General features: G+C 40.2%; 5 protein-coding genes across 7 annotated transcripts; all 5 read right to left on the reverse strand.

The window, feature by feature from the left end:
• Positions 1-15: 15 nt before the first annotated feature.
• On the reverse strand, positions 16-1,958 carry LOC6556998 (dipeptidase 3). Its single transcript, XM_001984871.2, has 3 exons — positions 1,008-1,958; positions 761-936; positions 16-694 (listed from the first exon to the last, which is right to left on the reverse strand). Exons 1-3 carry the CDS (start codon positions 1,839-1,841, stop codon positions 349-351), a joined length of 1,356 nt encoding a protein of 451 aa, XP_001984907.1. The 5' UTR covers positions 1,842-1,958; the 3' UTR covers positions 16-348.
• Positions 1,959-2,538: 580 nt separating this feature from the next.
• Positions 2,539-3,844, reverse strand: LOC6556905 (uncharacterized protein C7orf26 homolog). The gene is made up of 2 exons (XM_001984870.2): positions 3,675-3,844; positions 2,539-3,607 (listed from the first exon to the last, which is right to left on the reverse strand). Exons 1-2 carry the CDS (start codon positions 3,751-3,753, stop codon positions 2,619-2,621), a joined length of 1,068 nt encoding a protein of 355 aa, XP_001984906.1. The 5' UTR covers positions 3,754-3,844; the 3' UTR covers positions 2,539-2,618.
• Positions 3,845-5,053: 1,209 nt separating this feature from the next.
• On the reverse strand, positions 5,054-9,151 carry LOC6556696 (WD repeat-containing protein 26 homolog). 2 transcript variants are annotated; one of them, XM_043215670.1, is made up of 4 exons: positions 9,133-9,151; positions 6,819-7,883; positions 5,790-6,742; positions 5,054-5,717 (listed from the first exon to the last, which is right to left on the reverse strand). In XM_043215670.1, the coding sequence occupies exons 2-4, from the start codon at positions 7,347-7,349 to the stop codon at positions 5,237-5,239; spliced, it is 1,965 nt and encodes a 654-aa protein (XP_043071605.1). In that variant the 5' UTR covers positions 7,350-7,883; positions 9,133-9,151; the 3' UTR covers positions 5,054-5,236. The 2 variants fall into 2 exon arrangements, with proteins under 2 accessions (XP_043071605.1, XP_001984905.2); XM_001984869.3 differs by lacking the exon at positions 9,133-9,151 and adding an exon at positions 8,982-8,998.
• A 366-nt stretch (positions 9,152-9,517) lies between these two features.
• LOC6556978 (lipoyl synthase, mitochondrial) lies at positions 9,518-11,086 on the reverse strand. The gene is made up of 5 exons (XM_001984868.3): positions 10,934-11,086; positions 10,515-10,847; positions 10,300-10,456; positions 10,180-10,237; positions 9,518-10,115 (listed from the first exon to the last, which is right to left on the reverse strand). Exons 1-5 carry the CDS (start codon positions 10,970-10,972, stop codon positions 9,608-9,610), a joined length of 1,095 nt encoding a protein of 364 aa, XP_001984904.1. The 5' UTR covers positions 10,973-11,086; the 3' UTR covers positions 9,518-9,607.
• A 545-nt stretch (positions 11,087-11,631) lies between these two features.
• On the reverse strand, positions 11,632-15,154 carry LOC6556973 (neuronal membrane glycoprotein M6-a). 2 transcript variants are annotated; one of them, XM_032742151.1, is made up of 4 exons: positions 14,690-15,154; positions 12,737-12,896; positions 12,372-12,676; positions 11,632-12,313 (listed from the first exon to the last, which is right to left on the reverse strand). In XM_032742151.1, exons 1-4 carry the CDS (start codon positions 14,691-14,693, stop codon positions 12,036-12,038), a joined length of 747 nt encoding a protein of 248 aa, XP_032598042.1. In that variant the 5' UTR covers positions 14,694-15,154; the 3' UTR covers positions 11,632-12,035. The 2 variants fall into 2 exon arrangements, with proteins under 2 accessions (XP_032598042.1, XP_001984903.1); XM_001984867.3 differs by lacking the exon at positions 14,690-15,154 and adding an exon at positions 13,251-13,817.
• Positions 15,155-15,253: the final 99 nt, after the last annotated feature.

Raw genomic sequence — 15,253 nt, forward strand, 5'->3', positions numbered from 1 at the left:
TGTTGAAATGTTTATTTTAAGATTGATTTTATTTTGTAACTATGTGATTTCTCCATGCTGGGTTTGGCGAATTAAATACATACATATAAAGATTTGATTTCAGTGGCCTGCTGATACTAATGAAACTGTGATCGATATCGCAGATATCGCTATTGATACAAGTTTTCGATAACAGAGAATAACTAGAAGTTTTGAAGTTTTATTAAGAATGAACTAGAACGCAAAACGATCGTCTTTAGAAAGATTTCATCTACATAATCGAGCGATTTATTTATCAAAGCTTGAGCAAGCAATCGCAAAAAATAAATGCTACTGCTTAAAACGTAAAATAATAATAAAGTAGTTAATTTACGACTCTGGATAACGGCAATACGAGTTGCTTTCGATCGATTCATGTGGTATCCATTCCTCATATAACGGCAAACGATTCTTGAGAGCTTCAATTTCACGCAGAATCCGCATAACATTTCCACCAACCAGCTTTTTGATAGCTGCGTTCCCCCACACCCTATCTCGAGCTAGCTCGGCCAACAGCAGCGCATAGCTTTTGGGTGCTCCACCCAATCCAATGTGATCCACACCAGCCACCTTCCGCACATAGTTAATGGCGAGTATCGCTTCCCGTACACTAATCGGCCGATCACCGCAGCGCTCCAAGTTTAGCAAAATAACTCCACCATTTTCCGGCAATAAGCTGCAAATCATATTCAAATTAGTTAAATTAAATGTAGCAAGTTAGAAACCAGATACGAAAACAAACCTCAGCACATGATCCGGTATGGAGGCGACATTGGTGCCATTGCACAAGGATAATGGAGCGGCATTCATTAAGAGCACAGGTGCTTTGGCGGTGCGCAGAGCTATAACCATAGCGGTCTCGCTAAGCTGCGATATCTCCACCAACATGCCCAAGCGGTTCATTTCGTAAAGCATTGTCTGGTGTAGTAAATGGTATAATGGTTTAAAACTCCTACTTCAATTCGCATTGCCATGATTTGTATACCCACCTTGCCGAATTCGTTGAGAGAATTGGTCACATTTTCCTCGATGAGGTAATCCCGTCGCCGTATGGCTGCAGCAGCCCAAGGTGTTGTGCACTCCAGGCTCGCAATTGAAACGAAACGAGCGCCCAGTAGATAGATGGAACGCAGAACCGCTAAACTGGTGCCCAATGCATGACCACCACCAATGCCCATTAGGACGGCGACCTCGCCGCGAATGTGGGTCTGCTCCATCTCATCGGCCGATTCAACAATGTGCATCGAGTTCGTGGCGGCCGTGATGCGTTTCGCCTCATCGATGCCCTCGAGGACAAGCTGCACCGCATCCAGATACTGAGCACCACAGTGGACAGCAATGGGCCACAGAACGGCACCAATATGATTTTGCCGTATATCAGCCATGCCACTGCTATTGGTTTTAATGTCACTCGGCGGCTTCCAGGAGCCCTCGATGAGCGGCGATTCCGTCAACAGGCGTCGTATGAATGCCAAACGTGCCTCCAACAGCGACGAGGAACGCAATTGGAGTGCCAACGGTATTCCGCCAGCCATCGCAATACAGACCAACACCAAACAGACTCCTATGAGAATCTTGCGGCCTCGCGATCGTCCAGGTCGCTCAACGGAAGACTCGCTGCAAGAGTCCTTCTTGCAATTGTATGTCGGCAGGCCGCCATTGGAGCACCGCAACTTCTCATTGCCGCCACCGAATTTAGTTATCTCGGCGGGTAGCTCGATATCGGCGATTTCAGTGAATACAAAACATTGCTGCTTGCAATGTGGCTGATGCTGATGCAGCGGATGCACCTCCATAAAGTCACGATTTGGCACTGGGTTCATTGCATCCTTTTAATGGTGCAACAGCTAATTGAGCAACCACTGAATCCCAAAAATTGAGTAAAACAGCCAAGAGCTCAATAGTTTTATACTTGTAGCACAGCAAAACTTTACCTTATTGATTTTCCCAGTCAAATCCTTTTTTAATTTCACGCACGCAAGTCCTGCGCAATGCGCGAGTCCACACATTTAGTCTGTCTGGCAACATATGTATATTTCTTATCCTTTTTGATTACAGCCAAAGACAAACTTTATTCTTAATCAATAAAAAAGTACTGCATTCTTTCAGGATGAATATCACTTTCTACAAGGCTGAAAAGAAGTCACTTGGGGGATCCTGTTTGAGAAACGCTCAATTTTAAAGCATATTTTTGGGTAAAGCAATTAAGTGTGTGGGGATACGAAATTTTGAAAGCATACTTTTAGGTTGAATCAAAAGATATGTCAATGAATTTCAGAAAAATAAATCTAGCTTGGCCGTTTCCATAATTTTTTTAAGGACAGCTTTTTTTTAAGTCCAGATTAGTTCAAGTCACATGTCTTGGCTAGTCCTTACAATGGGGAAGTCTTTTATTTTTCTGAGCTATTCGCTGGAAAAATTTGGACTTATTTTAATATTGCAAATTCTAAAAATCCTTGTATCATACATAGGGATATGGCCGAGATATAGCTACGCAAAATAAATTAACAATTTCTTGTATGTATTTATATTTATAATTAATTTATTAAATCCGTATTGCAAGATGTGCTTATTTATATGGATACTTATACCTTCTTGTGTCATAATTTTTTGTGCGTTCCCAGCACAATTTTCATGAGTGTGTGCGGCGGCAGTGTTTCGAGAACGCAAAGCAACTGAATCTGATTTGTGATGCAATTGGAGGCTAAGGCGATTTGCACAGCTTGAGCGAATCGCTCCATGCATTTTATGTACGCGGGATCGTCATCGGGGACAACGTTGGCCTCGGTCAAACGGGAGCAATACTTTTGCAACGATGTCACAATTTGCTTCAAGTCCTGGGCATGCAATGGCGTCGCATCACCACTGTTGACCAGCTGGAGCAATGCGTGCAACAGTGACAAATGTAATTGGCTATAAGCCTGGCGATTTGAGACCAAAGGGGCCAGTACCACCCAGCGCAGCAGGCCGGCCAGTGGTGTGGCAAATGGCATTGCAATGGCGCCTGGAGGGAGGACAAGTGGCTGCTGAGGTGCCTGGCACAGCAATGGATTCTCGGTCGTCCATTCTGTTATCGCATCGAGGAGCGCATCTGGCGGTGGCGTTAAAACACCACCACGCATCTCATTCAGATAGAGATCGGCCACGGCAACCATAAAGTTTGCCGCAAAATGGGGACCGACCATTGGAAGTTGCTTCAATTGTTCCGCCGTTTTGCGCGAAAACGAAATGAAATCACTGACTATATTCTGGGCAACTTCCAAGCTCGGCGCTGTCTTGCAGCCAACCTGTTGCATCCATGTGCCTGCCGAGGAGAGTAGCGGCGCCACCGAACCCGACACCGCCGTACTAATCAGTCTCGATAGCAGCCGGGAGCGCTGTGGGGTCAAATGACTGCCAAATAGCGAGAGAAAGATCGCATTGCGTGTGGCATCCCGGCCGGGCCTGGAGAAGTACTCGATGAGCGTGAGTATCAATTGAAACTCTTGATATATATTCATTTGGCTATCCTTGCTACGCTCCAAGAATATGAACTCCGAAATCATTTGCATGGCCAAGTTTTGTTTCATGCGGCTAGCAATGAGACCCTCTGCAATAACAACAATAATATTACAGTAGTCGCAAGGAGATCTTAAAAATGTTGCATGTAAACCAACCAAGACGAGAAAGTGCCTCCACTGCACACATTGGATAATCAAGTTTCCGCAGACTTATTTTACCGTCGCCGGAAGACATTTCTATTGAAATGTGTGTAAATAAAAATTACTTAAATGTTTCTTTTTCTTCTCTGCACGTCAGATATTTGCTTTTAGAGTTCAGTGTTAATACTGTGCTTAGTGGCAACTCTAACAACTATCGTATTTCACGCTAAATATATCGATAAATATCATATCGATGGCGCACATTTTGAAGGGTTTCATTAGAATTAGGCTACTTTTTCGTACATATAGCATTTTGTTGGCAAATTGGGAAAAGACGACAATTGTTATTTATTTTGTATCAATGGTAAAAGAGTTTCTTTTTCCTAATGTATTATTACCAATCAGCTTATAATCAAATTTTAATTACGTATGTATGTATGTAGGGCTATCTTTATTGCATGTAATGATTATAAAATAAAATTGGGGTTACAAAGGCCCGCTTGTTATATCGGTAAATTTAGATACATTCTGAAAAGATGCAAAATGTTAAATTAATAAAAAGTAAACAATTAAAATTTATCAAAAGCCCTCATGGTCAATAATCAGTTAAAAATGTGTCGCATCAATAAACTACAATTATTGCTGAATTGATTCGGTGTAATCGAAACAATTAAAATCCGAACGCAAAGCAACTTTCTCTTAAAGTCGAAGAGTAGACAAAATTATTAAAAATGGCAAATGTCTGCAGATGGTTTCGTGTCACACATTTGGAAATTTGATAAAAAACGTGAAGCCAATACACATTACATAGGCATGTAAATAAATACACATACATATGATTAAGAACTTTTTTGTTTTTTAAAAAATACTAATGTTTTTTTGTTGTTGTTTGTTGTTTTGAAAAGCTTTAAACATAATCCATACATACTCGCATCGTGCGTTTGTGTGTTTGTGTCCGATTATGTGTGTGTGAGACAATAATGTCAATGTTCCTTATATAAGTTTAATGCTAATTGTAAGTCATGCTGCTCATACACATTGTATTGTAATGGCAGTCTTGTGTTTTCGCCGTCGCTGCAACAAATATATATATACACATATATATATATATATATATATATATATATATATGTATATGTATATACATTATGTGGCTGCAGAGACATGCGCACCACGTTTAGATCGACATTGGGAGTTTTACTTACGAGCTAATTCAGAGTAATCACGCACTTATTTTTATGTATGCAGATACTATACGCATTTGAGGGTCGCTTGCCATACACAAAAAAAAGGAGGAAAAAATAGATAACGGACAAGGAAAATAAAATAAAAGAAATTAACATTAATCGAAACCGGACGAAACTTAAATTGGGTGTGATTAAAAGCTGATCTGATGATGATAGCGGAAAAATACTATTGCAATATTTAAATACAACTATAAGTATGAATAGATTAATATATAGGCTATATGACCTTTGACTAAAACAATACAAAAAACAACCCCAAATTGTACACGACAACCCCCGCAACGGCATCGGTATCCACCACAAAAATAAATCGGTATGAAAATTGCGGTTTTAGGTCATGTTCCATGAGGAGGACGACGAACTGGACGAACAATCGTCACTCTCTGTCGTTGCACTGCTACCGGTTGGCTTCGGCCCCCAAATACGAACGGTGGCATCATCGCTAGCGCTGGCTAGTAGGGACGGATAGACTGGATTCCAGGACACACAGTTAACCGTCTTGGTGTGGCCGGCCAGCTTAGCCAATGGCTCCTCGCGCTTCAGGTGCCAAATGTACACAACCTTGTCCTCGCTACCGCTCGCCACGAAGCTCTCGTTTAAGCCGCCAAAGCACGAATGAATGGCAAAGTTGCTTTGTCTAATCCCTTGGAAACGTCGCACCAGGCACTTATCCTCGATGTCCCACAGATGCAGGCCCTGATTGGATACATTCAACAGAGCCAGACGATCAGCCGCATTGATGCTGAACGTCATGATTGGATGCGGTTCCCGAAGTATATCAAAGTCCGAGCGTGGATTATCGAAATTATAGCTGCAATTTCATTTCACAATTCCACAAAAATTAGTTGGATCTTTTTGGCAATATGTTTGTCAGGATGCTCACCCTCTTATGCGATAGTGATTATCGGCCGCTAAAATGGTTTTGTTATCTGCCCGGAAGGCGACGCTGTTGACACGCACACCCTCCCAGGAGTCGATTAGAGTACCATTCAGATCGCACAGGTAGAGCTGGCCCTTTTGGCCGCCGCAAACGAAATGATTGCCATCGCGACTGAACGTGCCGCACGCGAGACTATCCTCCAGGGATTGAGAAAACTTCACCACCAGCTTGCCATCGTCGACATTCCAGATGAACAGCTCGTGCGAGTCCTCAGTGCCACCCACCAGGATGAGCTTTGAGTCTGGACTCCAGCTAACGAAACTCACATTCAGTTGCGCTTGACCGTCGAGAACGCGACGATGCTTAAGCGTCAGCTTGTACGGATCTACATCCCAGATGATCACAGTGGAATCTTTGCTGCCCGTTGCGAGTTTGAGGCCATCGGGCGAGAATTTACAGAACCAGACCTCGTCACAATGATCGGTCAGCACTTGTATTGTCTGCATGGGAAACCCATCTGTGGTGCAACAATGATCGGTGAGCAGCGAGACTGTTTGCAGGTTCGTCTGCCAGGCCATGTCATGACAGGGGCAGTTCTGAGTTTGCAGGTCGACCGCCTGCTGCAGCAATGTACGCAGGCGACGCGGCGACATCATCACCGATGGCGGCATAAATGTCTGCAGACGCTCCATGACTAGAGCACGCGATGTGATCCCCTTGCCATCCCATTTGGCGCGCTGGTAGAGGTCGTGATTGGTCGAACACATCATGTACGAGGTCAACTGATGTACACGCGCAATATTATGCTGCAGTGGCGTCAATTCGCTGCGCAGCACATGCAGTGCATCCAACGGATTGCCATCATCCAAATGCTCCAAATATTTTTGCTCTAACAATATGAACTTCATTTCGGTAATTGTTGCGGTTTTTCCATTGTCAATCAACGGCTCCAAGTCCTGCAAATTACAATTTTCAATAGTTATGTAATTCATAAAAATGAAAACAACAATAATTTATTCCGCATTGATTTACCTTGAGATCACCATCTGCCTTGCTCCAGTCGCCCACTAGGACATGCTCCCTGAACTTCGTTGCCGATGGATGCTCCAAATAGCAATTTGATTCGCCCATTAGCGTCTTCACCGACTTCTCCAGACCAACGTCGTGCAGATATTGGCCAATCAGGCGTATTATCTCCTGACTGGACTTATCCAAATGCACGCCCGTATATCCGCCATTATTTTCACGATTATTCTCGCCATCCAGAGCACAATTGTTGTTGCTGCTGGTGCTACCATTGTTGTTAGGAGCAAAACCATTTTGTTTGACATCGTGACCATTTGTGGTATTATTGCTATGGGCACTGGATGGCTGCTGGACAGACTGATCGGCTGGTCCATCACCAGCAGCAGCACCGCTGCCACTGCCGCTGCCACTGCCTGTGGTGCTGCTGCCAGCCAAATGGGTAGCTTGGTCGCCATCTGTGGGTAATTCCACAGTGGAACCAGAACCATCTCCGGTTGCTGCAGAGCCTGACAACGCAGTCGTATTCTGCATATTCATAGCAGAATTACTAGAACTATTGTCGATTAATCTGTTGATATTACTAGTGTTGTTCGTATTGGTGTCCGTCGTGGACGTCGTACAATTCTGTTGCAGTCTATTTGCCTCCGAAAGGCTTTTTCGACTGGACTGTGACGATTCAGTTTTCCTTTCAGTTGCACTCGAGGTCGAGGAGGAGGTGGAGGACGAGGACGAGACTTGCTGTTGGGCCGCTCTCGACGTCGACGCTGCGTTCGAGTCTATGGCTGAAGATGAGTTAGATCCTCCGGAGCGACGTCCCTTTTTGCGCGGCGGCTGGTCCCCGGCTGAGGCACCAGTTGCAGCAGCCTTTTTGTTCTTTCTATCAATTTTGAGTACTTTTTAGGAACCTCACGGCAACAAGTAGCCTTCGCTCGCCTCTCCCCGTCGTCCGTCTATTGACTCGGCCCGTATTTATCCGTATCGGCCCTCGCTTATTATCTCATTCACCCTCCACTCTGGCGTTCTTGAGAATCTTGGGATCGTCGATAACAATTAGCTCCAATCACCTGTCGACTGTTAAGCAAAAAGACTTTCATAAATAAGCAAACTAAAACTTTATAAATAACACAACACGCACTTATTGTTGTACCGATCATTGTATTTATTGAATATTCATATATGTATTTACTGCGGAAAAGTGTTTTTTTTTTTTTATTTACGCAGTTGTCTGTATAAATGACAAATTTATTTTCTTTCTTTCTTTTTTTTTTGTTTCAGTATGATCAAAATGTATTTTCTTATCTAAATCCATAATTATCTTGCAGCAAACTTTGAATATTTATTATCAAAAAGATATGGGTGAATTGCTTATAGATTTTTTGTAACAAGTTTTGAAAAACTCACATAGAAAGTTTTGGATGCGTTGGGCTATGTATACATATATTAAGTATATACATAAATAGCATCTTTAAGAAATTTGTAATGTTTTGAATAAAAATACGCAGTTTTTTATAAAATGAAAAAGCAGAGTTACATACATGTATGTATTCATAAATATATTAGTATATGTTGATGTAGATATGTGCATACATCAGTGATGTATAAAAATTACCCCAATCTTGTGAACACTAGTGCACACACACACACGGGCACACATACATGTTGTACATATGTCTGTGCGTGTGTGAAAATGCATTTACTATGTAGAATACAGGTTCGGGTCTCCATAGCCCAAAATGAGCCCGAGCATAATCGGGTTTTTGACACAGACACGAACCGAGCACTAGTTAAATGACAAAGAGTGTGCGAGAAAGGGAACACTTGCATTCAAAACAAAAACAAAGCTGAAACAAAGCTACCGTTGGTGAAAACTATACATTCGCACGGATTGGCCACTCTTCCATGGTCGTGTCTCTGACGTACATATGTGTGAGTATATATGCAAGTATGAATGTATGTAAATGTGTATATGTAAATGAATATATATTTACGACATAAAATGCAGGTTTAAAGTTTAATTTCTTGGCCACATTCATCCAGTTACTGCTGAGTTATTGCGTTAAAACTTCCTACTCTTTGTATCCCACACACACGCACACAAAAACAAAAACGCACTGCCACACATGCATACATATTCAATTTGTATATGTATGCATATGTATGTGTACGTACATAAATACAGCAAACTGCATACATATACAGCTTATCTATTTCATTTTGCATTTCTATTTAACGTTCTATGTGCAGACATTAGTATATATTTTATTTCGATTATTGTTAGTTTACAACGAATGTATTGCGTTTACAAATCTATATGATTTACTTCTTATATGCACTTTCAACTAATAACAACGACAAATGGTCACACAATAGATAAAACGAAAAAAACGTAGTTTAAATGTGACCGTAGACCTCAAGTGGCAAATTACAAGTTTGGTATTTAAAATATACCAAACAATTCTACAATAATAAACCATCGAAAATATTACTTCAATTTCGCTGCCCATGAATATATATGTTTCTTCAACCTTTATACTTATGTTCATTTATATTATATTGGTTTAACTACTCGTCTTTTATTCCGCTAAATAAATAAAGTTACTTTCCTCCTTTTTTTCAGCTGTTATCACATTGAATTCAGAGTATTTCGCAGTTGCTGATGACGTCGAACTGCAAAATTCTGTTTTATATTTTTCAAACACTAAAACTTTCAGCTAAAACAAAAATATATTTAACAATCGTTAACAATTTCGAAATACATATACAAGCATTATAATTTTAAATATAATTTTTTTCATTTAAACTGATTTCCTTCGATTTGCCAATATGCTCGTAATAAAGAACTCTCCAGCTTTGTAGGAGCTCCGCACAAGAGGCCCGCTGGCAGTATATAGAAAACCGAGTTCATTGCCGCGCTGCTCCCAATGCTTAAACTTCTCGGGCGTAACATACTCGATGACTTTGAGGTGCCTCTTTGTGGGCTGCATGTACTGACCCAGGGTCAGGCATTCGACGCCTGCTTCTCGCAAATCGAGCATTGTTTGCTCCACTTCTGCATCCGTTTCACCCAAGCCCAACATCAAGGAACTTTTCGTAATGAGATTAGGATTGAATTGCTTCGCTTCATTGAGAACCTTAAGCGTTTGCCTGTAGTGGGCACGACGATCTCGCACAAATGGCGTCAGTTTCTCCACCGTCTCAATATTGTGGGCATAAACATCAAGGCCGCAACCAGCAATCGTCTGCACACACTCCAAATTCCCGCGAAAGTCGGGCACCAGGCACTCTACAAATATGTTGGAGTTACTAAAAGCAAAGGTTATTAAAATATTATTGGGGGTATTACAGAAAATGCTAATATTCTACCTACCGTGCCTTAATCTCACGCACAGTCTCTGCAATATGCTTTGAGCCACCGTCCGGCAAATCTGCAGGTTAAATATATTACAATTATTATATTTTAATTTATATAACATTTCCATTGTTATACCATCGCGATCAACCGATGTTAACACTATGTAGTCCAGGCCCCAGGAGGAAATAGCTTTGGCTGTGTTCACAGGTTCGTTGACATCCAAAGGCGGCGGAGCACGTGCAGTTTTCACCGAACAGAAACGACAGCCGCGGGTGCAAGTATCCCCCATGAGCTGTAATCAGTTAAATGGCCGTCAGCAGTGCTATCAGCACAGGTCAAGCAGGTCTCACCATAATTGTGGCTGTTTGTGTGCCATGTTCACCACCGCCCCAACACTCGCCGATATTCGGGCATCGTGCCTCCTCGCATACAGTGGACAGTTTTAAATCTCGCAGTTGTGACTTGATTTTGGCATAATTCTTTCCCATTGGAATTGTCGTTTTTAGCCATGGCGGCAGGCGCAATTGTTGAGTCTCCCCTTTTTCACGACGCAGTTTGCCATCGTAATTCTCAAAGTCGTCCTTGGAATTGTCGGAATTTTGTATAAAATCTTGAAAGTTTGGACCTTTAGATAATCGGTCACGGATCTCTTCCAGCTTTTCGGTGCGTGTTGACGCTGTTCGCTGCAAATTGAATGCAAAATCAAGTGTATATTAATATATTCCAGACAATTATAAAATAATGATTTATTTAATCGAAATCTATTTACCACCAAAATTGCCGTTGGGGAATTTAGTCTTCGCAACATTTTATATGTAATATTTAATTTTTAATGCGAAGGCATCAGTTATTTATCTTACGAAATAAATGGCCACCAAAAAACTGCATAGCTATCGACTACTATCGATATTTTGTACGTTGTAGGAAATAAAATATTTCGATTCTTACCCGATAGTGAAAAATATACATCTGTTTATTGACATCGCTGACAACATTAAGTCCACATTTTAAAAATCAACTTAAAATTTTAGAATTACAATTGTTAACAGTTAGGCTCTTCACTTTTTAACAATTGTAATTACAATCGAGAGTCTTATGTATAAAATATAGCTTTGAAATACCTCAATCAGCTCCAGAAAAAGCTTAGTTAGATTGCCTGTTAATGAACTGTTTATTTACTTTTCATACACGCACACAATTTGAAATGTTTAAAAAGCAGCGTATTTAAAATTCTTTATTTGAATGTAGATATATACATATGTACGTAATTATATGAATATCAATGAGTGTACGCAAACTAGTACAAATATTTCAATGATTTCTTACCAGCTATAAGAATAAAAACATAAAAAACACATATTTGCATGAAATTATTCAAAAGAAATTTAACACTCCAAATATTCAGCAGTTACGTGATATTAATCAATATAAAATACGTATTTGCGGACGGAAAATATATACTTCAAGTTCAAACGTACAAATATATATTTGATTATTTGAATGAACAGGTGGACATTAGATGGTTAAAACTAGAAACTCTATTGATGGTCATTTTTGGAAGGTTTTCACGTTGGAAGGACAAAAAACCCGTATTTATTGCTGATAACAATTCTCATGGGATTTTGAATAAATACATGTTTATATATGTGTATCTTTGATTGCGTTCGCTACTGGCCTAAATTTAAATTAAAGCAATAAATTAACATAGACAAAATAATGGAATGATATAGAAATGGGTTACATTTTAAAATTAAAAACAAGGTCTTAACGATATAGCGGATTTTTCGTTGCATTTCTGTGTCTTTGTGCTTCATTGTGCCAACATTTGAATATTAATGAAGCGCAAGTTGAATAATTTTAAATAATATTTTCTAGAAGCGATCCTTGGATGTAGCGCTATATTCTAGTTCGTTTAGATTTTGTATCTCCTGCAATTCCTGGAATTTCTCATGATCGCGAATGTGCGCATAGTTTGCCGAAAGACACATCAAATAATGCACAAGACTGAGAATGACTAAGAGAGTGGAGAGCGTGGCCAGAATAAACATGACCTCAGCGTTCTCAACACCATCCTTGCAGAATGCCTTAATCTCGTATTTTTCGCACACCTTCATGTCCTCCAGCTTGGTATTTGGTGGAAACATGAAATCTAGAAAAGGAGACAATCAATTGGAGATGTGATATCTGTTGTATTTTTGTTGACATACGGAATTGTGTTAGATCAATGCAGCTGAGGGATTGCTCGACACTGGAGCACATGTTCCAGAACATGGTGTAAATGAATGTGACAATAACCAAGAAGCATAAAATCAGCGTCCACACAAAATTAAGCAAATAGGTGATACCCATTAGCACCGCACAGGAGATGCGACCGCCGACGCGTGATCGCCACGCCCGGTAAACCTTGTAGCGTGTGGCGCCCGTTGCCAAGAAGCCCACAAACAGTATCATAAAGCCCAAAGCAGCCATGCCAGCAGCAATTATAACGAATATCAACTGCACTGCCTCGATCCTGAAAAGGTTAATTGGTTAATTAGTTAAGGCACATTTAATTTTAGTTAAGACAACTTACCAGATTAGACGCAGGTGGAAGACCTGATCCATCATGATAACCGTCAGCGAAGCACCGCGATACATGGTGCCACAGAAGATGCCAACGCCGAGCAGACACATTAGTGTCGCTATTAGCGTCGCATATGGAATGCGTGCCATACATGACTGGCAACACTCGGCTGCAAGAATACCAATTAAAATTATATTACAAAATGTGGCTACTTTTATAATAAGATAATGAAAAAACACATAAAGTACACTTATGTTGCATGTAAGAAACTGAGTAGTTTTAGCGGCTGTCTTTTATATACATCCATATTATATTTATTTTTTATATATTTATGTACATGTATATATCATTTTTAACCTTAATGTATTCTACATACACATACACAGAAACGCACTACACACACACACACCTGTTTACAGACAAGATAAGAGCTGTGCATTGTGATAATTATGAGTGGGGGACAAATACGAACGAAATTGTGCTTAAGCTGTTATGTGCTTGTTGCATGTGTTTGTCGTCGTACCTTCGCCGCCGCGTTCAGTGTACCTATCCAAGGAGCGTTCCGATTCGTAGGCACTCTGTCGCCGATTCTGGTAAGGATTATTGTTGTAGGCACGCGTGAGTACGCCGCCATCGTCTTCGAAGTTCGTCTCGAGCAGAATCTCTTCGCGCGGATCTCGAATGCGATCGCGATTATTACTGCCCTTGCCAGACATATTGAACAACGGCAGATCGTCGATCGAATCGAGTGCTTGTCGGGTTAACAGAATTTGTGTAGTTTTAATTCGTTATTCGATTTAAATGGCACAAATTGGGAACTAAATTCAATGCTCTTTACGCGCCTACTGCATGTTATTCACTGAAACAAAAGTGAATCACTCTCATTTGTTCGCGTTTCCGTCATTAAATATCAGTCATAGCAGAAGCGCTTCTCTTAACGTTTTATGTATCTAGTGAGCCCTTCTCACTTAACAGCCACATTCGATTTCGATTCTGCGCTCTCTCTCGCTCTTGCTAGCTAACTGCCCAGTGTGTGTGTACATTTTAACTTCGATTTCGAATTTCGAGCTGAGCAATTTATCGTTCGTCGTTGACTCACTTGAACTGAGGTGCGGTTGAAGCTAGCAGTCTGCCCAGCGAGCAGAGTAAGAACATCTTATCTCACAGACACACATATACACCTTTATCTGCGTCTCTTTATGGTCATGGCAGAGAGCAACATCACTGAGAGATCTTGTCTCAATTACTGTTAACCAACTGCTAAGCTAACAGACATTGGTCACATTCGTGTTCGAAGTTGCACTCCGTATTCAATTGAAGTTTTCGTCAATTAAGAGGTCAAATAGCATGCACAAGTAGTTCGTTACTTGGTTCAATTGGACAACAGCACAAGAATGGAATCTGATCGAGAGAAGAGCGCTAATTATGAAAGCATTTCGAAATTGAACTGAGTTGGATTATAATACCAGAGTTATTGAGTAATTAGCTAATAATTTAGCGATATTCTGTTGTCTGAGCGGAAGTTGGAGTTTTAATGTTTAATAATATTTTTGTACACTTAAATTGAAAGGAAGTATTAAGATATGTCATACAAATCTATCTTTCAAATTACGAGGAATTGGGGAAACGATAGCTGTATAATTTTATTAGAATATAATTAGTTTACTAAATAAACAGGAGCTAACGGTAAAATAAAACACTTTTTTATTATGTCTAAAATCGAAATGTTTGATAATAATTTATAGTAATTGTAGGTCTTTAAATGAGATTAATTAGTCTATTTAGAAGCTAACAACTTTATAAAGCTAAATGCATTTTGGGACACGAAATCTATGTGTTCCGCAGTTTGAGAGTCATTGTCTTCGAAGCGAAGCCGTCGGTATAAATTTCGACACGTTATTCAATATCGTTTTAAAATAATTAATTTAATACATGCAAATTAATGATAAATTTAACACTTACGCATTTTATGTTTTTAACAGAAATGTAAGCAAGAGTTGCAAATGTGTAAAAAGCAATCGTAGCAAATTTGATGATTTCAAACACGACTTGGCGCAATGTTGATATACAGTTGTTTTGTTTTCATGTGTTCATGTGTCTGTGCGAACGTAGTAAATTTGAGTGCGAACTCTGAATGAATGCGGGGAGGAGGCTTGAATTTGTATGCACGAAGTCAAACTCAACTCAAACCAGTTTTTGAGCTGTGCGCGACTAAACAAAAAACTACACTTGCCAATCACTAAATAATAGTTGGACTTATGTAATGCAATTCATGTATAGCAATTCATTTAAATTTGATAATAAGCACTGTTATTCTACACACCACATTTTATTCGCTGTGCTCGTAAGCTCAGAAATAAAAGAAAACAAACTTAAAGCAAACTGTGCAGCACTGACAAAAACACTGAATTCGTTTGTATGTATCAGAAATACTAGTGATGTTAGCATCGTATCGATACATGGTTTTACATATCGATATTTCAAGGTGTATTTATAGCGATATTTATAGCAATACGATTTAAGCAT

Source organism: Drosophila grimshawi, unplaced genomic scaffold (assembly GCF_018153295.1).
Source record: "Drosophila grimshawi isolate 15287-2541.00 unplaced genomic scaffold, ASM1815329v1 contig_44, whole genome shotgun sequence".
Taxonomy (NCBI): domain Eukaryota; kingdom Metazoa; phylum Arthropoda; class Insecta; order Diptera; family Drosophilidae; genus Drosophila; species Drosophila grimshawi.